The following is a 25384-nucleotide window of genomic DNA, read 5'->3' as shown; positions in this document are numbered from 1 at the left end:
AAAATTAAAACCACATTAGCCTGTGGTTACAAAAACGTACATATGTTAGGTTATATCAAAACAAAATCCCAATGCGAGTAAAAATGAACTCCACTGCACTTGTCGTATTTTCTTGTTACCTCTCTTGGACTGTTGTGAGTGGAGTTAAATCATTTTAATGTGTTTATTTTGTTATATATTTACTGCTAGGGAAGTGACCCCTCCTATATCTACAAATTAAAAAACATCGAGTGCTCGACAGTTCCTGGGTTCTCGGCAAATGCTTCTTGCCGTGTAAAAGCCATTAACTGGAACAAGGCAGTGGCCCAAATGGACGTGGATCTGGCGAGGACTTTGTATAATATCTCTGTAGGTTGATCTGGTTTTTAACAATCCCTTTATTCATTAACGCGAATTACTTCAGATTCGACTGCAATTCCATAAAAGAGACTATAGTAACCAGTTTCAGCCGTTCCTCGTGGATGTGATGATTAATTTCTGTGAGGTACTCTCCAAACGAAGCTTTATACCTTATGGTATAATTGTTCTTCAAGTTACCAAACGATTCTCAAATTTTAATCATACCTGCCCCTACTCTGGACATCTAATGGCCCGCGACGCATATTTCGATGAATCATACTTTCCGAACGCCTTTCCTTTGGGCATTTATAAAATCAACATTACCATATTGGAAGGTTACGCAAAGTCCCCATCTGCGCATGTTGGGGGTATCGTTTGGTATCTCCAGGTTATGCCCGCTTATAAGATTAAAAAGAAACAAAATTAACCAAGCCACGACTTCAGACACGCCAATGACAATTATGTTATGTTTTTCTATTTTATATATATTTTACCTCACATTAAATTTCATCAGAAGCGGAGTTTCCTCGGCCACAGTCTCTTCTGAGGACACAACCGCAGCGAATGTTATAGTTATAGTTTTTGTTTATGTGACGATTAGGAAACTCATTCTAAGTGATAAGCTTATTGAGGTATAATTATCTAAAAGTAATGATAATTTTGGATAGATCCAATTGAAATAACTTTCTATAACTAGTGTTGCTCTTTTTATTGATTACTAAAATATTAACATTGTAATCAAAAAAAAGGTTTATCGTGTAACCATCCATGTTGAACAAATGTCATAAAAATCAATGAACAAATTTGGTAAAAACTTAAAATCGCAGAAACATGAAATTAGTTTGTGGTATGTTAATGTAGTTTGAGGTATCAGAAAAAGATCCCAATGCTGAGAAAAACGATCTCCTTTGTTCTATTTTTTAGTTACCTTTACAGGAGTGTTGTAAGTACGCAAATACCATTTTAAAGTGCTTCAAGTTTTTAATGTAGTTTTACTGCCAGCTGTGCGAGCCCTCCTATACATACAAATTAAAAAATATCGAATGCTTAACAAAGCCCGCATATGCGACAAATGTTTCTTGTCTTGTAAAAGCCATTAACTGGAACAAGGCAGTGGCCCAAATGGACGTGGATCTTGTGCAGCCTTTGCGAAACATATCGGTAGGTTGAGCTGATTCTTATAATATTCCTTAATCATTAGCATTTTTCAGGTTCGACTGCAATACTTTAAACGAGACTACAGCAACCAGTACCAACCGTTTCTCGTGGATGTGATGATCAAATTCTGTGACATACTCTCAAAGCGAAACTTTTCACCCTATGGGATAATGCTTCTTCAAGTCACCAAAAGATTTACGAACTTTAATCACTCCTGCCCTTTCTCCGGCCATTTATTAGCACGCAATGCATATTTCGACGAATCATTTTTCCCGAACCTTCTTCCATTGGGTCTGTACAAAACGAACATTACCGTCTGGGAAGGCTATGCGAAGCGTCCAAATGGGCATGTTGGAGATATCGTTTGGTATATGGAGGTTATGCCGGCATACAAGAAAAAAAATAGAACTCAAACATATCCCTTTTAATTATTAATTAACTTTAAAAGATTGTCATGAAACATATTAAATCATTTCTAAGTCTTTGGAAACTAGAATTCGGAATTGCGATAAAAGACTTGAGTTCTTATTGCAAGGGTATTTAAGCATCGTCTCGCCAAAACTGGCTTACTTTCTTGTTTTTCTAATATTTTAAATTATTATTCTATTAGTCCCTAAAAACAATTGGATTTTAATGATAGTTTTCGCGTAGATAAATCTAAATAAGAAGATATATCTAGCTAATGGTTAGTTTAATTAGAACGCCGTCACCTATAATACATGTGTATAAATAAAATAATGTTTATTGTGTTACTATTCATGGTGAACAAATGTCACGATTTTTGTAGTTATTTAAAATCTCAAAAATTAAAAACTCATTATATGTGTTGTGGTTATGGTAATGTACTTTAAAGTACATAAAAACAAAATCGCAATGCTGGGAACAATGTACTCCATTGCTCTTGTCGTATTTTTTAGTTACCTCTCCTGGAAAGTTGTAAGTAAGCATAACATTTTTAACTTTAATTGTTTAATATAATATATTTACTGCCAGCTATGTGAGCCATCCTTTATATACAAGTTAAAAAACATGGAGTGTTCCACAGTTCCTGGGTTCTCGGCAAATGCTTCGTGCCGAATAAAGCCAGTAAATTGGAACAAAGCCGTGGCGGAAATGGACGTGGACCTTGCTAGGACTTTGAAAAATATTTCTGTACGTTCGGATGATTTTCATAAGTTATTTTATTTCCGAATATGCAAACTCTACAGATCCGAGTTCAATTCTATATGAGAGACTACAGTAACCAGTACCAACCCTTTCTCGTGGATGTGATGATTAATTTTTGTAACATTCTCTCGAAGCGAAACTTTCTACCTTATGGGATAATGATTCTGCAAGTAACCAAACGATTCTCAAATTTTAATCATTCTTGCCCCTACTCTGGACATTTAATGGCACGCGACGCATATTTCGACGAAACATTTGCTCCGAACCTTTTTCCGCTGGGTTTTTATAAGGTCAACATCACCATAATGGAAGGCTATGTTAGGGCACCAAGTGCGCATGTTGGGAATATTGTTAGCTATGTCCAGGTTATGCAAGCATACAGGAGTAAAAAAAAATCGAACAGAACTAAGTCCTGATTAAATAATGAGCATATGGCATAAGTTAGAGTTGTTTCTGAAAACTTAAAAAACATTCAATTTGTTAGTCTGTAAAAAAAAAAGCAAACGAATTTTTGACATGGGTCCCACCATTTATCAGAAAAGTTTGAAAATTTTAAAGATAAGATAAAGCCTCAACAAATAGTAAAAACGTATTTTATTGCTTTAAATTTTTAAAATTGTATTTTATTGTTTATAATAAATATATATATATGTATACGTAAAGTAATATTAGCTTTAGAATTTGTATCATACATAATGTAGGCTACTTGAGTTGCTTAATGGTTTGCTTTTCTTGCTTCGTTATTATTTAAAGTATATCTTACAGAAGTGCAACTCGTTTTTGCTTATTTGTCTTAGATTACATACTTTTATTAAATATTTTGAATCATTGTCTTCCATCTGTTTATGTTATATTAGGCTTAACCTAGCTTCGCTTAGCTTAGTGTGTTGTTTTGTTGTTTTCTTGGGTTGCTGGTGTCGCAAGAATCTTTTTAAAAAAATACTTTAGTCTAAAGTATCGAGCCTACAACTTAGAGTAATGTTAGGTCAGTGCTATGCTTCCTATTTATTTATGAATGGCATAACGAAATTGCAAATAAAATATATAATATTTATATGTAATGAATATACAACATGGTAAAAGAAATGATAATGGCAAGGGTTTTCTGGGGAAACGGAAAGGGTTGGTTAACAAAAATAAAAATAAATAAATAGATTGAGAACTTATGGAATAAATACTACATGAATTACGTTGCATAGCTGGCTCCTGCCGCATCTCTCGTTATGCAAGGAACAAATTATATTTATAAGTATTTGTTGAGAGGAGTGAGTTGTCCTTTAATCAAACCGAACAATTCTCGCAACACTAAATTAGGCTAAACGTATTTTCGCCTGCTCTTCAGGCGGGCTAAATAGTTACAACTGGTTTGGGGTGTGTGTCTCGTCTTTGCACTTAAACGTTTAAACTTTAGCTTAGTAGTACAAATAATTTAAATTTACGATGCTCTTCTGTTTGCCTTGAAACGTACATATTTGATTCTTCCGCAACACAATTCGCGCATGTGTGTGTCGTGTGTGTTTGTGTTGAACAACATTTGATTTGTATTCTTGTAGGCATTTGGTTTTCGAATAAAAAAATAAATTTTGTATGCACATCCAACAGTGTGGTAATATCAATTAGTTTAGCTTGGCTTATGTTTGAGTTATTATTCAATCATTCATATTGTTACAGTGTAATCGCATCTGCTTCTACAGTTCCCCCCGCAGTTCCTTTTCTTCCCATTTTATTTGGTGGCCAAATGTGACGATTTTTGACGTGTTCGAAAACTCCAAAAGAATATATACTAAACATTCCAGTGTTGCTGACGGTACAAAGCTAAGGATAAGCTTTGCACCATGAGCAACCGAATCACGAGTGAACAGTATTTGAGATTTCTAAAAGAAGTAAGTGGTCGGCATTATGGTGGCACTGTTCAAAAATCGACCCATTTGGCCACCCATTAGCCCCTACGCGGCGAACAACTGAGCAGCAGCAGCAGCGGCCGCCTGTTGCTGTTGTTGCTGCTGCTGCTGTTGCTGTTGCTGCTGCTGCTGCGGAGTGGTCGCCAGTATGGGAATGGCCGTACCGTCGGCGGTCAGGAGCAGCGTCTGCGTGGTCTGTGGCGTTGCGGTGGCCTGCGCCTGACCCGCTGCTTCAGTGGCCATGGCCACGTTGCCCGGCAGCGCTATGAGTTGCTGCTGACCCGCCTTGCTGGGATGCGGCACCTGGGTGGCGGCTATGATGCTGCCGTCGGCCGACTGCAACAGTATGGTGTTGCTGGGCAGGTTGAAGCAGGTCACGGTTCCGTTGGAGGCCACCGTCTGCAGCTGCAGCGGCGGCGGCTGTGGAGCCAATAGCATTGTGGTCGCCGTGGTGGCCGTCGTCGCAGTATTGCTACTACTTAAATCCAAACCATCGCTGTTCGTCGCCTCCTGCAACTCCGGCTGCTCCTGGCTCGGCTCCTCGTCAATTATCTCCTCGACCAGATCGTCCTCGTTCAGCTCCTCGATGATGTCGTCTTCGTTCTCCATATACCCGGCCGACTCCACACCGGAACTGGCCAAATTGACGGCGCTCGGCGGCGATGGAGTGGGCGTGGGCATGGCCAGGTAGTTGTCACCCGACTTGGCCGTCACAGCCGTGCCCTTGGGTATGCGGAACTTGCGCAAGATTTGAGCAGTCGACGAGGAGAGCGCACCCAAGGCCACGGCATCCTCGTCCAGTTCCTCGTCGAGCTCATCGTCCTCGGCCAGCAGTTCTTCCTCGGCCACAGGATGCTGTTCCACAGAGGCTGCTTCCGGAGCGACGATAACCTGTCGCTGATTGCGATTGGCGGGGGCATTTACCCGCACCAAGGTGACGGCACCGTTTCCGCTGCCCACTTTGGTGTTTCCATTGAGGATGCTAATCGGAGGTTGCTTGGTGGAACCACGGGCGGCCAACAGGATGACGGGCGTCTTCTTGGCCGCCGGCTTGAGGCCATTGCTGCTATTCACCACGCTGGTGGCATTGCTGTTGCCGCTGCTGCTGTTGTTGTTGCTGTTGCTGCTGCTGCTGCTGTTGGTGTTGGGAGGAAGGATTGCATTAGTCGCTTTTCTTGTGGAAGGCGGCACATGGGTCTGGACATGGGAATTGGGCATGGGAGTAGTTCGACTCGAGTTGCTGACAAAGTCGGCGAACTTGTCGACGAAACTGCTGCTGCTTTGGCTGCTTTTGTTGCTGCTACTGCCGTTGATGTTGCTGCCATTACTGTTGCCGTTGCCGTTGCGACTGCAACATTTGTTGCTTGTGTTGCTATCGGCAAGGCGAGCACGGGAATTCGCCTGCTTGACGGTGATTTCTTCGTAGTAAATGCGATACGCCTCCACTTGGCGACGCTGCGATTCGTCGTCTTGTGTTGTGTTCTTGTTATGGTTTTGATTCTGATTCTGTTTCTGAATCTGATTCTGAATTTGACTCTGATTGTTGTTGTTGGTGTTCTGGGTTCTGTTGTGATTGCTGGTTGTGTATGGCCGCTTGAACAATTGTTTCGGGTGGTTGTTGTTGTGTTTAGAAGAACCTGTTGTCGTTGTTGATGTTGTTGTTGTTGTTGATGATGTTCATGTGATTGTTGTTGTTTGTTGTGTCGCATGATTATGAATTTTTGTGTGCAAATCATAGGGAATAACACAAAAACACAAACAACAGACGAACGTAAAATGTTGTCGGGTGAAAAAAGAAAAAATAAAAACAATTTGATTAGCATATTTGCTGGTTTCTTATTTTGGTTTTGTGTTAGTTGTTTTCTTATCAATTCCTTTCTTTAATTTGAATGTTAGATATGCTTAAATCAAAGTTAATTTTGGGTTAGTAAATGATAATGACGCTTATGACTGATTGCCTAATTGGATCGAATGTGGGTGTGTGACTAGAAAATTGAGATTTTTTATGTTTTTAGTTTAGTTCAATTGCCACCACAGACACTCATTTAATTTATTAGTATTTTTCTGTTAATATTGAAGTGTTGGTAATTCCCCAATTATTAGTGTTGAGTGGTAGTCAAAGAACCAAGTGTTGTTAGGATGCAGGAACCCAAGGGACATTGGTTATTTACAAAACAGAAAAGTGATATGCAAAACAAAATCAAAACAGAAAAATAAAGCGAATAAACAAAAGTACACATACCTTTCACTAAATGTCCAATATTATATTTTAATATTTATTTTATTACTGTGTTATTCTGTATTTTGTGTAGTGGAGATCGTTATTTGTTGGTTTTTATTGAATCTTTGTTGCTGCCCTCGCACACTCGCACACGGCGTGTGAATGAATGAATCAATGAGTGACACTCAGGCAAGTGAGTGTTTTGAATATGTGAAGTGAGTGATGTAAGTACACTAATGTTTCGGTAAGTTAGTTTCGCTTGATTGTTATTTATGCTTGGCCGCTGATCTTGGCAAACATTGAAAATGGCTTCCATTTGCGTTGCTTTCGATTTGGTATTACATGGGCAAGTCTTTCACTTCATTTTCGTTTAGCGATTATATATTTTTTAATTGCAAACTCAGCACTGAGTTCTTTATTGGTTAAATAGAATTTTTGGTACTTTGGCTGCAGCTTTCTGTGGCGGTCGATTCTTCAGAGAGCTAGTAGCACTGCCTCTGATATATCGTAGCTATAGTTATAATGGGTTGTTTTGTTTGATTGATTGATTGATTGATTGATTGGTCGGTTGGTGGGTTGGTTGTGTGTACATAAAATAAAACAAGAGAAAAGAAAGAAAAAGAACAAAATTGCATTGAAGTATAAAACGTATTTGAACACAAGTTGATCTCGAAACAAAATGTAAACGAGTTTTTGTTATTGTGATTAAATCGGGGTATAAATCGGGAATGGCATATAGTTTTTACAGGGAAGCAACAACAAGCCGCCACAAGGATCTGTCTATTGGAAATAGAGTGCAGGACCTTTGTGGTTTCAAGATTGGTGAATAAATAAATGCACAAAAATCAATTCATACGACTAAGATACAAACTGAAAAAACTCTGGCTACAAAATCATACAATTACAGAATAACTAAAAAGATACATAATATGTATAACTAAAGTATGCATAATCTTAAACTAAAACTAAACAAGTTAATGCTTAATGTAGCCCCTTGATTCCCCCTAATGTTCAGTTTTCGTGTTTTGCAGGCGGCCATCGGGTGTTTAAGTGTTAATATCTTTTTTATATATATATTTTTTGGTTGCAAGTACACCTTTTGTTGCGCGACTCAAAATACGTGGTGAAAGGAAGATCAGCAGAGGCGGAGTTAGCGATATCGAGAGAGTTATAGATACAGATACAAAGATAGAGATATACAGAGCAATCTAATCGAGCGCGTTACACTAAGAGAAATCGTTCAGACAGAGGAGGAGGGATTCGGGATTGGGGTTATCTTTTTTTAGTGGCTTGGTTAGTTGGAAAGAGCGTTTACCTAATTTCTTTGGTTTCCAGCAGCGACGAGGTGTTCACATCGTTCACCGCATTGATCATCGACGTGGGCGAGAAGGGCAGGTGGTACATGGAGGCGGCGTCCAGGGCGTAGGCATCGCCCCCCTTGATCAGCAGCTCGTTCTTCAGCTCCATGAACTGCTGGTGGGGATTGTGGTGCGTGGCGAAGGGCTGCTGCTGCAGCTGCAGCTGCGTCTGCTGGTGGTGCTGCTGCTGCTGGTGGTGCGCCTGCTGCTGCTGATGATGCTGATGCTGCGTCTGGGCATCCAGTGCATTGGCATTCAGCGTGGGCTGCGCTCCCGCGTGCGTGGTGAAGGTGTACTGCGAGTAGGGACACAGGTCGCCCAGTTCGGCCGGCTCCAGTTTGGGCTGGAAGTTCTGGAGGCCGTCGGGCGTCAGGATCTGGTAGCTCTGCACGGTTCCAATCACATGCTGCTGCTGCTGCTGCTGCTGCTGTTGCTGCTGCTGCTGATCGGCCGCCGCAGGAGTCGCCGCCGCCGTGGAGCTCAGATAGGTCACGTTGTCCAGCTCGTAGTGCGGCTGCTGCTGCTGCTGCTGCGCCTGACTGCCCGGCTGCTGCGCCTGCTGTTGCTGCTGCTGCTGCGTCGTCTGATATGTGGTCGCCGTGGGCTGTTGCCGCTGAGCCTGCGGCGCCGTCGTGTATATCGCCTGGGTGCCCGGGTCCAGTTGCAGCGGCACCAGATTGCCCGCCTGGTCCTGGATCATGATGCTCTGGCCGTGCAACTGCTGCTGCAGCAGCGCCTGCTGCAGTTCCAGCTGGTTGGAGTAGATCAGCGTGGTGGTGGGCGCCGTTGGCTGCCCGCCATTCGGAGTGCCCGGTCCGCGCTGCAGGCCCACGGAGCTGGTGGCCCCCGGATTGGCCAGGGCCAGCTGCGCTCCGCCCGGCAGGATCATCCCGCTGAAGTCCAGCGAGGGCAGCGTCTGCAGCTGATGCTGCGGCTGCGCCGGCGTCGTGGGAGCCAGCGTGGTGGTCAGACTGTGCTGCATCGTCTGCTGCGGCTGCTGCTGCTGCTGCTGCGAGTGACTCACGCTGACCGGCGTCATGGCCAGCGACTCACCATTCTGCACATCGTCCAGCACGCTATCGATCTGCGCCAGCCGCTTCTTCGCCGGCGTGCTGCCATCTCCACCCTTCGACTTGCGAACTCGCGGCGTCCGAGCGGCACGCGCCCTCTTCGCCGGCGGACCATCGGACTTTAGAGGCGTCGTGGTGGCCGAGGGAGGCATTGGTACGTCGCCGTGCTTGTCCTTCTTGTGCATCTTCATCTTGTCGGGGCGCGAGAACTCCTTGTTGCAGATGGGGCAGGCGAAGATCTTGCGGTTCTGGCCCTCGTGGAAGAGGTAGGCGTGCCGCTGGAAGCTGTACTTGTTCTTGAACGTCTTGAAGATGTCGTTCTTGGCGCAGACCAGACAGTAGGCCACCCCGTCGATGATGTGCTCGTAGCGAGCGATGTCCAGGCCGCGCACACTCATCTTCTCCAGATACTCGCCCTGTTCGTCGTCGGCGATGACGCGCGTCTTGCGTTTGCGCTTCTGCTTGGCCGCCGCCGCCGAACCGGACTTGGGCACCATTGAGGAGGAGATGGTGCCCTGCTGATCCTGGCTGATGGTGTAGCTGGTGGTCCCAGCTGCCTGCTCCGCCGCCTCGGCCTCCACCTCGGCCTTGATCACCTGGAACTCCTCGAACTCGTGCTCCTGCTCCCCGTCGTGCTCGTTCTCCGGGTCGTGCTCGAGGCTCTGCTCCTCGTACTTCACCTGCAGCAGGCCGTTCTCCTCGTCGTCCTCCTCATCGCCAACGATCCCGTGCTGCGGCTCGTACTTGATGATGTCGGCGGCGACGGCACTGCTGCCGTTGCTCAGGCAATCGCTGCTGCCCGGCTCGCTCTTGAGCACATGGTACTCCTCGTAGGTGCTGCCATCGAACTCGATGATCGTCCCGTCCGTGTTCACCAGCGCCGTGGTGGTCGTGGTCGCCGAGGGATTGCCCTGCGAGACGGAGACGGGAACGGGCGTTGGAGCGGCGGCACTCACTGCCGGCATTCCGCCGTTGTAGTTCTCGAACACTATGGTGGTCGGTGTTTGTCCATCCTCGCCGGTGGTGGTGATGTAGTGATAATGTGGTTGCTGTTGCTGTTGCTGCTGCTGTTGTTGCTGCTGCTGCTGTTGCTGTTGCGTGTCCACTCCGTTGGTGTTGGCGTTCGTGTGCAGGATGGAGGACGAACTAATAGTTGTGACCACATTGTCTTTTGTTTATATATTTTTTGAAAATACATATTCGGTTCGGTTCATAAAAGATGTGTTTGAATGTAATATTTGCATAAATCAATAAATCAATTCGTAATCGAAATCGAAATCAATCAACAATTCACTCAAATCAGGTTTCTTGTTTTTTTTTTTTTCGGTTAAAACAAATGTTGTGCAAAATGAAAGCTATTCGTGGCCAACAGTGTGGGTAAATGCCACAGATGTGTTGCATCTGCCGCATTTTCACGGGCCTTTTCATCAATCAATCGAATTGGATACGGCAATACAGGATATACAGATAGAACGTGAGTGAATTGGTTTTTGTTTGTCGGTAGAATTTGTGTTTTTACTTAGATCTACTTTACAGCAATCGTAATCGTAACTCTGGTACAGTACTCGCAACTCAATACGTACAAAATAAAATTAAATAATTAATCGACTTGAATAACTGAGTTTACAGGAGGAAAGTTTAAAGGATGAAACTGTTGTGTTGGCCAACGTTGGTTCAGACTTCTCCTCTTGAAAGGACAAGCTGAGAACGGATAGAGTGGTGTTGTGTCAAAAGTACGAAACAATAAGTGGAGAGTAAAGGAGATAGTGTCGTTGCTAAAAATAACTAAATCATAATCGCAAATCTAAAAACTATGAGTTTTTCATTTCAAATTTGACGCACAGTGCTGCTAAGTGTTCGCTTGCGCATGGGCAGCACTTTCGCCGTCCGTTGGTCAACACTGGTCACACTTATCTACAGTTGGGCGCCAAAAATGGAATTGCAAATTCTTAAACTAGCTAATAAGTAAAATAATACGTGATCGACAATTTTTTGAGCCTTTTTTCGTCGCGCATTGCACGGAGTTTCCTCGGTTGAAATGATTTGTGCATTTATCTATGTGATTGTTCCAATATTCATGACATTTCGAGAAGAGACAGACACAAAACCTGGGAAAGGGTGTCGTAAATTAAAAACGAGAGCATGTTGTGTGTGGATCAGTCGAAAGCGGTTGTTGTTATTAATTGGGCGATGAGATTGGATTTTTGATTTTCGGTGGTTAATTGAAGAGTTTATCGACTTTTCATTTCTTGTCTTTTCTTTTCTCTTTTCTTATTTATGTTCATTTTTATTTTTGGAAAGGCAAAGGAGTGACAAGAGCTCGGCAAATGGAAGTCAAATTCATTGTTTGTTCTCATTCAAAACATTCTTGCTGAATGGCGCGTTTGAATTTTGGCACAAAAAGTTAAAAAAAAAAATAAAAATGACAAGTTTTAGTAGCGAATGACAAAGATGGAATATGGATGTGCGACACTTACAAAACAAAACATTTGATTGGATTCGAATTTGGCCAATTCGGATGACGGTCGAAATCATAAATGTGGGTGAGTTTGTATTTACAATGAGCGGTTAGTGATAATAGCTTGAACGGAAACACCAAATACGAGTACACAAGAGGGTTAAACCATACACAAAGACTACAACCAACAAACAAATAAACGTAAAGCGAACAAATTCAAGGCGGACACTTACCGGCAACACTGGTTGCAACATTCTGTTGCTGCTGTTGCTGCTGCTGCTGCTGTGGACTGCTGGCCGTGGTTTGATATGTGGCCGTGGCGGCAGTCACCGCATGTCCGTTTGCATCACAGAGTATTTCGTTTTGCAGCTGATAGACATTGCCATCCGTGCTGCCGTATTGCTGCTGCTGCTGTGTAATGCCGTTGAGGGTATTGGCCGCTGGCAACATGTTGACGTAGACAATCTGTTGCTGCTGCTCTTGACTAGATTTGGATGTGGATGCCTCCCGTGCTCCTGCTGCTCCTGTTGCTTCTGCTTTCTCCGACTGACTTAGTTTTGGTATCTTGCCCTCGAATTTACGCGACTGTTGCATAAACTGCAGCGACGGCTGCTCCTTTTTGGCATCTGAAAAACGTCAATCGGTAGCGTTTAGTACTTGATCGGATCTGGATTTTCAGTGATTGTGATTAAATGCGGTTAATATTGTTTTCGGTTTTGGTTGGTGTAAACACACACACACACATCGGTTTTTTTTGGGGGGGAGGGCATTGCAATGGGGTGGGGGGAATGCGGGTGAAAGCGAAGAAGCAAGTGAAGCAATTATTCTCTGGGTCGGCAAAACAAACAGGAGAACAGGCCCAGGCAGCACCAACACCTTGCGATTCGGTTTTAGTAAAACAGTTTTGGTTTTTGGTTAGTTTTTAGCATAGGTTTAAAAGCGTGATCGTATATTTCTCTGACGCACTCTTACAATTAAAACAAACTAGTTGACGACTTATTGTACATTAAACACAAAACAAATAAACCATGGAATGATTTTGCCTGTGGAACGGCTATAAAACATTGAATTTTGATGGTACCGAAAGGCGACGAAGAAGCTGTGAAATGTGAAATCGATGTTTTTGTTTGCTAGAGGAACGAATGAAAGGAGTGATTCGGGGAGTGACTGGGGCTTTGTCGGATTATTGGATGACTTGGAGGTCAGGTCGGGTGAAGCAGTGATTATGTGGATGCAGTGGTGCAGTGGCTGCTTAAGCTGCTGCTCTCACCTCCGCCGCCGTCTGCTGGTGTGTTTAGTGATGTTGTTGTTGTTGTTGTGGTGGTCACAGCTGCCGGCGATGTTGCAGCAGCAGGCGAGGCAGCAACACTTGCCACCGCTGGCGAAGTGGCACTTGGGTCCTTTTTCCGCCTCGTTGGTGTTTTTCGGGGCGTGCCGCTGGCCTTGCCACGCCTTGCACCTCGAGACGTTGAGGAAGTCGAGGACGCCGGTGATATGGAACGATCGTCCTTGGTGCGTGGACTGCGTCCCCGACTGTTGTTTCTCGAGTGATTCTTTCGCTTGGAGGCCAACCAATCGTCATCGTAGTCGGCATCGTACTTGCGCTTCTGTTTGCGCCGCTTGAAGTCCTCCTCCTCGTCGTCGTCTTCTGTCGAAAGAGAAGATTGGAAAGGCGAGACCAAAGAAAGGGAAGACAGAGAACAAGAGCAAGAAAAGAGATTATAGTACAGTTTTGTTTGGTTCGGAGTTAAGGGCACCTGAGGGCCCACACACCTGTGCCATCGTCTATGTACTCGAGCAGCTCCTGCTTGGTCTTCAGATCGGCGGGGCTCTGCAAACTCATGGCGTCCTCGTTCCCGAAATCGCCCTCCTCCCCGCCCACTTCGCCCGTGTCCAGCGTGAGCACACTCTCCTTCAGCATGGCCTTGACGTCGTCGGGAACGTTGGGATTCTGCTGGATTTCATCCAGATCCAGATCGGGATTGCGCTCCTTGAAGCTCTTGGCCTTGGTGGGATTGCATTGCTTTTTCATTCTAAAGAGAGGAGCAGAAGTAAGACAACATCCTGAATGGCATGGAAAGTACCCCCCGCGGAAAACCTACTTTTTATCACACAGCAGGACATCGAGATGAGGCGGCAGGGGAGCTGCGCTCAGCACCGCATTCGAGGGATCCTCGGGATGCCGGCCCACATCGCGCCCGTTCATCCACATGTCATAGCGATCGCTCTGGAAGCGCTTGACGAAGGTGTCCATGGAGATTTTCACCATGTCATTGCTGCAGGTGCACTGAACCGCCCGCTTGCCGTACTCGATCCACCGCTCCATGGCAAAGTTGGTGGACTCGGCGCAATTGAAACCATGGTTGAACCCAGCATGGTAACCGAAAGGAAACGTGATCATGATCTCGCCCGCTTCCTGCGTAATCTGCAAGAGGCCGGGATTTAGTAGTGCCACCAAATCGGAATTGATAACTGATAACAACACACACCTTACTGACTGGCACATCGTGCTGCTTTAGGATCTGCGGCGAGATGAGCGTCATCTTGTGGCGCAGATAGGCATTGCAGTTTTTGTAACTGGCCGGGAAATACTGATTGGCGACCTTCTCCAGCTTGCGACCACACTCGGGCGGCACAACGTACCACGTTTTCGGGGCCCCAAAGTGTAGGTAATTAATCGAATACAGATCCATGTCCTCCGTGTGCCAGGCAAAGGTCGTCTTCCACATGCCGAAGTACAAGTACGCGGTGTTAACACCATCGATCTGAATGTTGTAGTCCTTGTTCACATAATCTAGGATCGTGCCCAGCCGGTTGATGTTCCAGCTCTGCAAAGGGCAAATCGTCAGGTTGGAGGAAAACGCAAACCCCCAAGGGGAACCTAGCCCACACTTACATCCTGGTCGGTGTCTGTGATGCTCCCGCTGACATCAGCCCCGTAAATGGGCGCCACATAGGTTATGTTCTTCCAGTACTTTCGCTCCAGATCCTCAAAGTCAAAGTGCTTGGGCGTGGCATAACGCTCCGTGCTGGCCAGCTCGCTGAATTGCTTCACGGTCAGCGGTTTCTTCTGTATGTTTATCTGCTGGTAATAGCCCTGCTTGCCGGTGACCACTTGGCAGATGGGCGCCGGTATCGTGACATTCAGGGCATCCAAGTCGGCGTAGCCACTGCGGCGGGGTACCCATTCCGGCGGTGGGACCACCTTGGCCAGACCGGCTTTGTGGGCGCCCTGGGACTCCATGTAGGCAACGTACTTGGGAAAGTCCTTGAACTCCTCCCAAGTGGGTCGAAAGACCATAATGCGAGGCACCTCTGACATTTTCATGATTCCGATTCCGGTTCGTTCGTTTGCCTTGCCTACTCGAAACTTTTCTCTCGGATATTGCTGCTTAACTTCGATCTGGAACGTGTGATAGGAAGCAGCATTAAAACTCCGTACTCCGAACTCCCAGTTCGGCCCATTAATCCCGGGCAGATGCCCCGTCCGTCTGCCTGCCCCGTCGCTGAGCGCTCAAATTTAGAGCTCAAAACGCTCAATGGTTCGGATCGGATGGGATCGGATCGGATCGGATCGCTTGCCTGCCGCACAGAAAACAAATTCTGAGGAGCGCACGAACAGCTGCAACTTTTCGAGGTTTTTTTTTTGCCTTTCTTTTCTTTTAATGGGCGCGGCAGCAGCGACAACAGCAGGCAGGCAGGCAGGCAGGACGACTGACTGGCAGGAGAATAGAGGCTGGCAGGATATGCAGTTGCCGCTGCCCCCCGCCCCTTCCCCTGTCATTCGAGTGGTTTTCCTCGTGTGCTACAAACAGTGCCCATGCCAGCCCATAGGAACCCATAAAAAGTGCAACGATCGTTCATTCGATAACCTTAAGAAATGTTGTAAACTGAGTAACGTATATTACATATCATGCAGAACCGGCTGAAAGGTTGAAAGTTTAAGGAATAGCTGGTTTTATGGATCTGATGAAAGCTGAAATTGAAATTCCTTACCAAAAATAATTTGTTATAAATTGTCAGTTAAACTATCTTACAGAATTTGTCAACTAATATATTTAGAAAATACAAGAACAGATCAGAATATGTTCCTGTACCTCAACTATAAAAAATTTACTTAAAAATACTTACTGATTTGTTATAAATAAAGCCAAAGTAAATGTAGGTTGTTTACTTGTCATGTCAACAAATATATATAATTTAAATATTGTTCACCAAAAAAGTAAAACGTTTTCGCTCGAAACTGATTAGCTTATAAACCATAAAAGATCAGAAGAAAATTTTAACAATAATTTAGAAACTTTGTGTATAAACATTTTTATATTTTATAGATAAGTTAAGAATTTATTTGCCGCCACAATTTTAAAATTTTAGTCTATTTACCATTTTCTTATCAATTAATTTTTTTCTTATTTCATCAACTAATCTAATTTCATGAATCACATAATTTCCGGAGTGCACAATTTTTAGAAACACTTTGGGAAATTTTAAGAATCATCAAGTTAGTGTCTTTCAAAAACAGAAATATAATGAATCATGCATAATTGAACATTTTTGCTGTCTGTATTTCTGTATACGTCGAGCCACCCAAATTAAAAATCCCAAAAAAAAAAAAAAAAACAATAAAACAAGATGAAGGGGATAATTAATTATTGAGTGCCAGGACAAACTGTTATCTCCGCGGCAAGTCATTTATATGTGTCGCGAACGCCCAATAAGCAAATGACACAAATCCGGCGACATTTTTTCCCCATTCAATACCAATGGTTTTCCTTTTGTTTTTCCTATTTTCCGTACAAGCAGACAAGAAGCTCTGCAGGCCGGAGAAGCAGCAAGGATAGCGATAACGAGGACAACGCTGTGCGAGACATCCCAGAGAACTAGATGAAAATTTACGCAATTTTTCGGCCACGCAGAAAACTGTACCACCACCCGAGGACTTCAGGAGAGCGAGAACACCAAAAAGGACACTGAGAGAAAGAGAGCCGCCGATGATGGGGAAGGGCAGGGGGAAGGGGGGAGCGATGACGAGTGCGCAAAACTATTTGCTAGCTAAAAGGAGAGAGTGAGAGAGCGAATTTTGGAGGAAAGGAGCGAGAGATTGTATGGGCAGGATATACTCGCTACTTTAGGGGCAATACGAAATGGGCGAGTCGCTAGCCAGCGAGAACATGACTGTGTGTGTGTGTGTGTTTACGGTTGGGTGAGTGTGTGTGTGTGTTTGTGAAAGGACGAAATTTGGAACTCACTTGTGATGGGCTTCGAAGGTTTTTTTTATTAGCTTCTCTAGTTTGTTCGATGCTCTCCGTGCGTAAATCCCAAAGAAATGGCAAAAGTATTTGTGTGCCCAAATAAGCAACGCTTGCTTGTTGTTGATTTAGCTGCTGCTGTATTGCTTTTGTTTGTATTTAGTTGAAGTTTATTGCACATTATTTTATTGTGTATTTGCATGCGAAACTTTTGCTCCTCTTGAACTAATTGTAACTAATTTGCACTGTTTGACGTTTAGTACGAAACACTTTTGTTTTTTTCAATTTGCGATTCTTGTAGAATGATTTGCTTTGGTTTTGGTGAGTTATGTATATATTTAATTTAATTTAATCCTGCAACATCTGATGGCGTCGTTGTTTTGCGTTTTACAGTCTTTGACTTGATGGCTGCTGCTCGTTCTCTCTTCGAGGATGTATATATATAAATATATATAGATATATGTATATGCGTACTAGCTAACTAAAAGCACTCACGACGGGCGCGACATGTCTGAGCGGTCTGAGCGGCAAGCGTTGACTGAACGGCAGTTCGATGTCAGGACGCTGGCGACGCAGGCGTCGAAAGGACTCGCTCGCACTCACACACAGACACGGGCCGCACACACCGTGAGCCGTGAGCACACACGTACGCACGAGAGCGTTGTCCTTTTAATGCGAATGCTCTGGTCAAAGCATAATGCGAAAGGAAAATTGGTGTAGAGCCAAAAGGAGACGGCGCAAACAAGTTTGACAGGATAATTGTGGAGGGGGAAAATGCAGGCCGTGAGGAAAACTGGCAGTTTTTATCGCTCCTCCTTTTCCTCCGTTCATTCTATTCATCGAACAATGCCTTTTCCCGGCTCTTTCGTTTCATTGCGAAAAGCAAATGTGGCAAAAAGGAAAACGCATTCGCCATTCGAAACGCTCTCTCGCATTCATTCGGGACTCCCTTTCACAAAATATCTCTCTAAGCAGTCGGAGAAATCGCAAAGGACTTAATCCTCATTATACATTGTCCTGGCCTGGATTTCGGATTTTGGCGAATATCTAATCTGGTGATTAGAAATCAAGGATCGCCTGCGATCGTTCGTAGGTAAACGACTGCGGCAGGGGTTCGATCTCAAGGATCCACTTGAGACGGGAACCAAGGATTCGCTCTCTCGAGACGGCTTCATGTATCGGTTATTTAATAATTGAATATTTATTAAATCATGCAAAACCAACAAACTGGAAAGCCATTGTGTTTTTGGCATACCAATTTGTTTGTTTTTAAATGTTATAATTTTCAATAAATATGATTTATTTATGCGACTTAATAGGGTTTATGGTGCAGTGAGAAGACTCTATAAGATATAAATATTTTTTGGGCTAATTCAGCCAGTTCGTTAGCTATAAAATGTATGCCAATACGCAAGATCATTGATCACTTTTAAGCTACAAGAATATGGTTCATATTGTCTTTGTGAATTGGTTACAAGATGTACAAAAAAAATGTCTGGGAATAGTAAAATGTTTATTTAAAATAAACTCTGGAGTACATAAAATATCATATTTTAATTTTCTCTATTTCTGTATCTTTTATTACATCATTACTAAGTTAATCTTGAAACACTCTGATAAGATATAAGACAATTATTCGATAACTACAGAACCCCATAACAAAATTGTGCAATTTGCCAAATCCCTTATAATGCCCAATTTAATGGAACATGAGTTCCGTTTCCCGAATACAAATTAGCACATCTGCAACAACTGCGAAGGATAACTGCAGCGAGTAATTACGTGATAGCGTTTCGATAACAAGCTTCCCCGCATCCTGTGAGCAGCAAACCCATACAAAAACCAACATAATATTATAAAACGAAGCAAAAACTGGAGAGAGAATGGGGAAGGGGAGACAAAAAGGAAACTGAGTAATTACAGCGGCATGAAACGGCAAGAGGAATGCCGCGGAGAAGTATAATTTACAGCATGTCATTAGGCGGGCAACGCCTACATAAAATGGAGCTTGAAGGAGCGGTCGGTCAAATGAGAACGGCAGGATCAAAGCGTGACCAGAGCTCAAAAGAATGGTCACACTGCACACGGGGGGACTTTGGCAAGAACAAACAATAAGTGGCGGGGTGCCCAAGGATCCTGGAAACTTGTTTCTCCTAAAAACAGCTCAGCCAGAACGTACAGAGAGTGAGCGAGCAAAAAGGACGAAAGAGAGAGAGGGAGAGAGTAGGAGAGCTTGCAGGAAAAGCAGCGAGAATGACCAGGCGGCGGCTTCAACTTCCGGCAGGATAACTCACACACACATACACTGTCGCACGCACACAAGCTGCAGTTGTGTACACAATGTGGTCATTGACTGAACGGTAAAAAGCGAAAACAGGAACTCAACGCCAGCAGCAGCAGCAGCAACAAAAACAAAAACAACAACTGGCGATGACGTCGTCGACGAAGAACACACGTAGGAACCGCCATAATACGCGTCCCCTTTTTCCACATTCCCACTTTTCCCCCCCTCCTTCCTGCTATTTTATATTCCATTTCTCACACACACACACACACACACACACAGACGTACACATCGTCCTGTGTCTCGTGTGATTTCACAAAGCATTTCTCTAATACAATTTCTCATAAAATTTCAATTCGAGCTCCGCTTTGCCTCAGCTGCGACAACAACTACAAGATTATTTATGCTTTTTTTCCTTGTTCCTGTCGTTTGTTGTTGTAGTTGTAGCTGTTGTTCCTGCAGTCGCCGTCGCCGCTGCCAGTTGCCCGTTTTATATCCTTTTGTGACGCTAAGCACGCGCGTCGAAGCCGCACAGTGGGCTAATTTTATATTAAAAAGTTAATTTTTTTTATTTAATTCAACTAAGAAAATTAAACATTATTTTTTATGAAACGAATGAACCATCAAAAGAATTTTAACTTACTAAGTGTTAAAATCAAAAACTCGAAATCCCCTATGAATCTTTTAGAACTGAAAAACTTGTTAATTTATGGGCTTTTATTTTAATTGAAATAGTTGTCTGACTGTGGCTTCAGTTATTTCTTTATAGCCTTTATTAGTTCTTGAAAAACTAAAGTTTTATATTGGGCCATATGTAAACTAATTTACATATTTAATTGTTACCACTGTGCGGCGGTGACAGGCATCGAACGAAAAGCAAAGCACGCGTCCCCTTTTCGAAGTTTCCCTTTTGTTGTCTTTTATCTCAATTGCACAACTGTTTGGCTTTGGCTCGTTTCTCTGCCTTTGCCGCTGGCCTTTGTTTTGTTTTTATGCTTTCCATTCGTTACATTTTGTGATTCTCGTGTCTGTGTGTGTGCGTGTGTGAGTGTCTAGTGTACTGCGAGTCCTTTTTTTAAGCAGGCGCCCAGCTACAGTCGTCCTGGCGTCCATTCTTTTCGGTTGTTGTTGCGAGCTAAGTGAATAAAAAGCGTTGAAGAAGGAGGAGAATTCGAGGCGCATGACAAGTTTCCCGTTGCAGGCTTTCGGCGCACACTCGCAGCTCTCTATCTTTCTCTATATTTCTCCGATTCTCTATGGCTCTCCCAGCTCGTTTCTCTACATCTCTCTCTTTCTCTCAGCTGCAGCACACCCAGCAGCTGCCTTCGCAATCTAATTAATTCTCCTTCTCGCCATTGTTCGTCTATCGCTCGACACTTTTTGCATCTAAGGACTTATTGGTCAACAAAATGGCGGCCATTTGGAGCAGAAAGCGCAAGGATATACAACGAATATGTAACAAGAAAAAAGGGAAAACTTTTCAAGAAGCCCGTGCCCGTGCTCAAGTGGCCACTCGGCCATCCTGCTCAAGGAAAGTCGATCGAAGCAGGATGTTAGCACCAGGACCTTCGTTACTACACAAGTACCTTGTGCTCTAAATTCATACCCATGGCTTTAGAAAATATGGAACGAGGCCAAGAGGCCCTAGAATTTCCAGGTGGAATAATGACTTCCAAGAAGGTGGCATGAAAAAGAGAATGAATGCCTTTGAACTTCTCAGAGTTCTATTGCAGTTATTTGGTTTATCAACACTGGAGCAATTGTTTAAGTCAAAACAACAACAATACGTTTAAGATTGAAATAGTAATATAAGGCCCTATACAAGTTTTATGTTTAGGGTTTTTAAAATGTATTTCATTATTATTAACATATTAACAGAAAGATAGTATAAAATAAATCCATATAAGAATTCGGGTTTTGTGGCTTTGTGCCAAGATACAACAAATGTGAAGGTAAATGCTCGGCAAAGTATGCAATATATTTCCAGTCCAGCCCCAACGTGCAGAACACGAATCCTTAAATGTCACCTTAAACCTAGCACAACACCATGGCCTGTAACCCTTAACCCCATCCACACTAATTGCATACCCTTAGTCGGACTTGGTAGAAAGGATCGCACCACCCACCGACTGGAGTGCAACCACCCGGCGGGGCGGCGCGACCTGTTGCGTTGACAACTTGTTCGCACTTCATCCACGGCCCGGAACCACCACACCTGACCTGTGGACTTCGGGCGGGATCTGTGCCAAAAGCACCACCTAGTCCGGGGGTATGTTTATAATTTGCCTTATGAATGCGAGCGGGAGCGGATGCTCCTTTTGCTCAGCTTTAACTACCACCGATGGATGGCTCGCTCTGTTTTGGTTTTTTTTCCTTCCGTATTTTGGTTGGGAAAACCCCTAAATGTGTCGAAGACGTTGTGTGGATGGATGACATGCCGGCACACGCCACCGCCGAATTCATATCCGTAGCTGACGTTTCCGTGTTCCCAAGTGTCCGTGGTGGTGGGTTCGGAATTCACATGACCAAGAGCAAGAGCGGATGCGGTCGGTGCCGGCGTCTGACTGCTGACTGCTGGGGTTGCTTTCGTTTGTTTACGTTTTTGGGGGGTTTTCCACAAACGTCCTTGCACCTACGAGAAGGCCGTGCCATGCGGTTCGGTTCTTCGTTCGATGTGGTGCGTGCGTGTGAGCGGAACCACCCCATCATGCGCCATGTGTCCCAGAGCAAGTGCGCCAATGTAGGTCGGTGCGGTGGTTGGTCTCGCCCTGGTGGTGATTCCAAAAATATGCCCAGACATGTCTAAGGGTTACTGCCACTGTCACAGTTCCGTTTTTGTTTATAAACATTGCGCAAAACAGCTGATTTTCGGCCATCCCCCAAAAGCTGAGACTCCACACCCCCAAAAAACACAAAAAAAAAAAAACACTCCATTCTCAGCCAGGATAAAGTGAGCTTCAGGCGGAAAATACTGCATCACCTGCATGCCGAGTTCTTAATCGGAGAGCTCTCGTTCAGGACAGCTGGCTGGAAACAGCACAGCAGCAGGCCGGGGTCCTTAGGCACCGACAGATGTCGGCTGTAAAATGTAATGGACGTTCGTGGGCAGGCAATCCAACGAATTGCAGCCGGCACTGAGCATTGAGCATTGAGCAGAGCCGAGTTGAAAGGACGAAGGCACAGAAGGGATCGAGAACGAACAGCCTAACTGGCCTGCTGTTGCATTGATTAGTTCAATGAGCGGAGTGTTGGTAACATCTGGTCCCTAGCTCGTCGTTCATCGATCCTCGCTTGGCATGTGCCACGGATCGAAGGACATCTGCTAGCTGCCTGCCGATCGGGGGGAGCCCAAGGCGAATGTTTGATGGTTCCACTTCCCAGAGTGATAATGCTCTCTTTTTGGCAAACAGGGGAATTGAAAAAGCTAATTTAACACGAAATATGGAACCATTTCAGGATGTTTTTTTTATGAAAGACATCCTTTGTTTTGCCAAAGTAGTAAAGCAGTTACACAAAACCCTCGCGGTAATAATGAAATAAGTGTCATGAGTGGGGTCTGTCATGAAATTTATTAGCATTTCCTGTATTTTCTTTATTTTAAATGGTTACTTATTAAACAAATACACTACATACATGATTATAATATAAGATACAGCTGTATATGTAGCTGTAGAATATTTGATTTGAGTTAATCTTACAAATTAACTTTTCCATTTTCTTGTAAAGATAAAAATAATATCACTCAACTTGCCTATTTTAATAGGAACTGATCATTTTGTGTGGGTAGTAGACGCTACCTGGTAAATTGGTAAAAAAAAAAGATCTAAAATGCTGGCTCCATCGCCAGCTGTTTCTTTATATTGCCATCAGCTGCCCGACCCCACAGGATGCCTTTCCAATGCCCAAACAGCCAGCATAAAAAACTTGCAGCAAACGTCGGGCAAACAGCTTTCCAAAATTGAATTCTCCCAGCTGTAACTGGACACCGAGGCCCGTAGGGAGGATAAGGATGGGAATGGGAACAAAAATGGGGATCGGGATAAGGTCGAGCACAGGAAGAGGGGTACCGAGTGCCCCAAACTGGGAAAAGTTTCAAATTGCGCTAAGAGCAACTGGCTTAGGGAAAGAAACCGGTATGTGAACGGGCCAGGACTCGCTTACAATCGAGGGCAATTACATACATTTTACGAGAAAGGAGCTGGCGAGAACAACCGGCCAGAACTGTAACACCATTCGAGACTTCCGCTTTTGGCTGTCGTCGAAAAGGAAGTGCAAAATGTCGCTGAAAATCACGGCTTCCCTGTCGCTTTGCAGTCTGTCCCAATGGCAGCTGCGTTTTGCCACCGTGTTTGCGCAGGCGTACATTGAACCCTGCCTTTTCCTTTAGTCTGAGAAATCAGGTAGAAGCAGACGCAGACAGGACGGCAGATGTTCCCTTCGTGAGTCCTCTTTGTCGCAGGTCAGTTGCTGTCTCAAAAAGAGTTGGTTTTCGGTCTCTATTGTCGCTCGAAGGCTCGTAGAAAGGCTTGTCAAACATTTGTTTACCTTTGTTTGGTTAGAAGAAGTCATCGACTCGAACAATGGGGGAGAAACCTTCTAAGCCACAGCTGCGATCAAATCGAGATCATAAAACGCTGGCGAGACATTCTTTAGACCTTCTTATTAGTAATATTAGAAAAAGTTTTGGTTGCATTGATACTAAAATGTGGCATCCGTAAAAACAAATTTATACATCGATACAAATATATTAAAAACAATATATTTGGGTACCCACAAATTTGGATATCATGATTCATTAAAAATTAGGAAACAAGCAAGGGGTAATATGTTTTATCTTGGTTACGTTTTGTTTTCGTTTTAATAGTGTTGACAAATTGTTGAAATAAGCTTTTGTGTGATTTGTTATGTTAGGATATGTAAGATCAGCATGGAGAGCCAGAAGTTTGTTTACTTCGCTACAAAACTATTTCTAAATTTTACTTTAAAGCATGAACTGTCCATTTCAGCTTCATAGAAGTACAGAATGATAACACCTTTAAAATCTCTGATTACATTTGTCAATGAAATCTGCCTAAATATGTAATAGTACGTTTTAACTCAATTGTTTTGTTTTTGGTTCTTAAAATGCCGGTTTTCTTAAATCTATTAAATAAGCTGGTAATTAAATAATTTCTGCTGCTCTAGTACATACATATGTAGTTATACTCTATAAATTTAAAATCCTCTCTTGACAATCATGGTTCTATTTATACCACCCCGACTGTGTAACAGTCATCGGAAAGAAAAAACGCACGGCTGGCGAATTTGCCAAGTTAATGGAATTAATTCGGGTCCGAGAGTTCCAGTAACAAAGTGGGTGGCAGCAGTGGGTGGTAGGGAGGCAGCCCCGCTTGGCGAATTGAAAAATCGATTTTGTACAACGCACTCGCTGTTGCAAATCGTTGAATGGGGGAAAATGGACAGTGATGGGCACTCTATGTTGGGGAACTCACCCGATTGCTGATGCAGTTGCTCCTCCTTCAAGTTCTCTTCCGCCTGCTCCTCCTTTGATCCCCTTTATGTGGAGGATGTGGGGCACCTGTGTTTTTCACTTCGCGATTTCCCAGCAATCTGCACTGCTGGTGCAACAGAATCGGGGAATCGGGAATCGAGGAATCGGAATCGGCGTACGTGACCGAGAAAAGGTGCTCGTTCACAATGGACGCAGTCGCAGTTTATTTACAATAGATTAGCTGCACATGTCTGGGTGCATTGTTGTTGCTGCTGCTCTTGCTAATTCTTCTTGTATCTCATGGATAGTTAAATATTAAATGATATTGTAGTAGTTATAACTTTTTTTTATTTATTTGGCAGCGAAACACTCGCCATTCTTATAAGATGGCTGCTTATCAGACGCCTAGTCTCCAGTTTAATGGACACACAAACTCGCAATAGAACATTTACATTGACGCGGTAGCTTGTCACTAGTGGTACTATATTATACGCGAACCTCTGCAGTATTTACTAACAGTTCCCAAAAAGCACAACACATATTACACCAGTTTATGTATTTATTTTTCGCAAAAATCTAGCCATGATGCAAAAACACTGTAACCGCAGGTGTGACCAGACTCCTCCCAGTACTAGAAACCAATTACAAATACCGACACACACCTATCGATAATCCGACAGTGCTGTCA

The 25384-nt window shown here is 43.9% G+C and overlaps 4 protein-coding genes across 13 annotated transcripts; 3 read left to right on the top strand and 1 right to left on the bottom strand.

The window, feature by feature from the left end:
* Positions 1-83: 83 nt before the first annotated feature.
* On the top strand, positions 84-766 carry LOC108087762. Its single transcript, XM_017185292.1, has 3 exons — positions 84-104; positions 190-348; positions 404-766. Exons 1-3 carry the CDS (start codon positions 84-86, stop codon positions 764-766), a joined length of 543 nt encoding a protein of 180 aa, XP_017040781.1.
* A 459-nt stretch (positions 767-1225) lies between these two features.
* Positions 1226-1925, top strand: LOC108087764. The gene is made up of 3 exons (XM_017185293.1): positions 1226-1282; positions 1342-1500; positions 1551-1925. Exons 1-3 carry the CDS (start codon positions 1226-1228, stop codon positions 1923-1925), a joined length of 591 nt encoding a protein of 196 aa, XP_017040782.1.
* Positions 1926-2382: 457 nt separating this feature from the next.
* LOC108087765 lies at positions 2383-3080 on the top strand. Its single transcript, XM_017185294.1, has 3 exons — positions 2383-2433; positions 2491-2649; positions 2706-3080. The coding sequence occupies exons 1-3, from the start codon at positions 2383-2385 to the stop codon at positions 3078-3080; spliced, it is 585 nt and encodes a 194-aa protein (XP_017040783.1).
* Positions 3081-3265: 185 nt separating this feature from the next.
* Positions 3266-25319, bottom strand: LOC108087802 (probable lysine-specific demethylase 4B). 10 transcript variants are annotated; one of them, XR_001771190.1, is made up of 10 exons: positions 24698-25319; positions 14569-15075; positions 14162-14500; positions 13775-14097; positions 13446-13705; positions 12943-13320; positions 11906-12298; positions 8102-10382; positions 6808-7297; positions 6100-6202 (listed from the first exon to the last, which is right to left on the bottom strand). XR_001771190.1 is itself a non-coding variant. In XM_017185348.1 (9 exons), the coding sequence occupies exons 2-9, from the start codon at positions 14998-15000 to the stop codon at positions 4611-4613; spliced, it is 5496 nt and encodes a 1831-aa protein (XP_017040837.1). In that variant the 5' UTR covers positions 15001-15075; positions 24698-25319; the 3' UTR covers positions 3266-4610. The 10 variants fall into 10 exon arrangements, 8 of the variants coding, with proteins under 8 accessions (XP_017040837.1, XP_017040839.1, XP_017040838.1 ...); XM_017185348.1 differs by lacking the exons at positions 6100-6202; positions 6808-7297 and adding an exon at positions 3266-5700; XM_017185350.1 differs by lacking the exons at positions 6100-6202; positions 6808-7297 and adding an exon at positions 3266-5700 and having other exon boundaries at positions 12943-13317.
* Between the last annotated feature and the right edge of the window lie 65 nt (positions 25320-25384).

Source organism: Drosophila ficusphila, unplaced genomic scaffold (assembly GCF_018152265.1).
Source record: "Drosophila ficusphila isolate 14025-0441.05 unplaced genomic scaffold, ASM1815226v1 contig_414, whole genome shotgun sequence".
Lineage (NCBI taxonomy): Eukaryota > Metazoa > Arthropoda > Insecta > Diptera > Drosophilidae > Drosophila > Drosophila ficusphila.
Note: the sequence above shows the minus strand (reverse complement) of the source record. Positions and strands in the feature narration are given on the sequence as shown.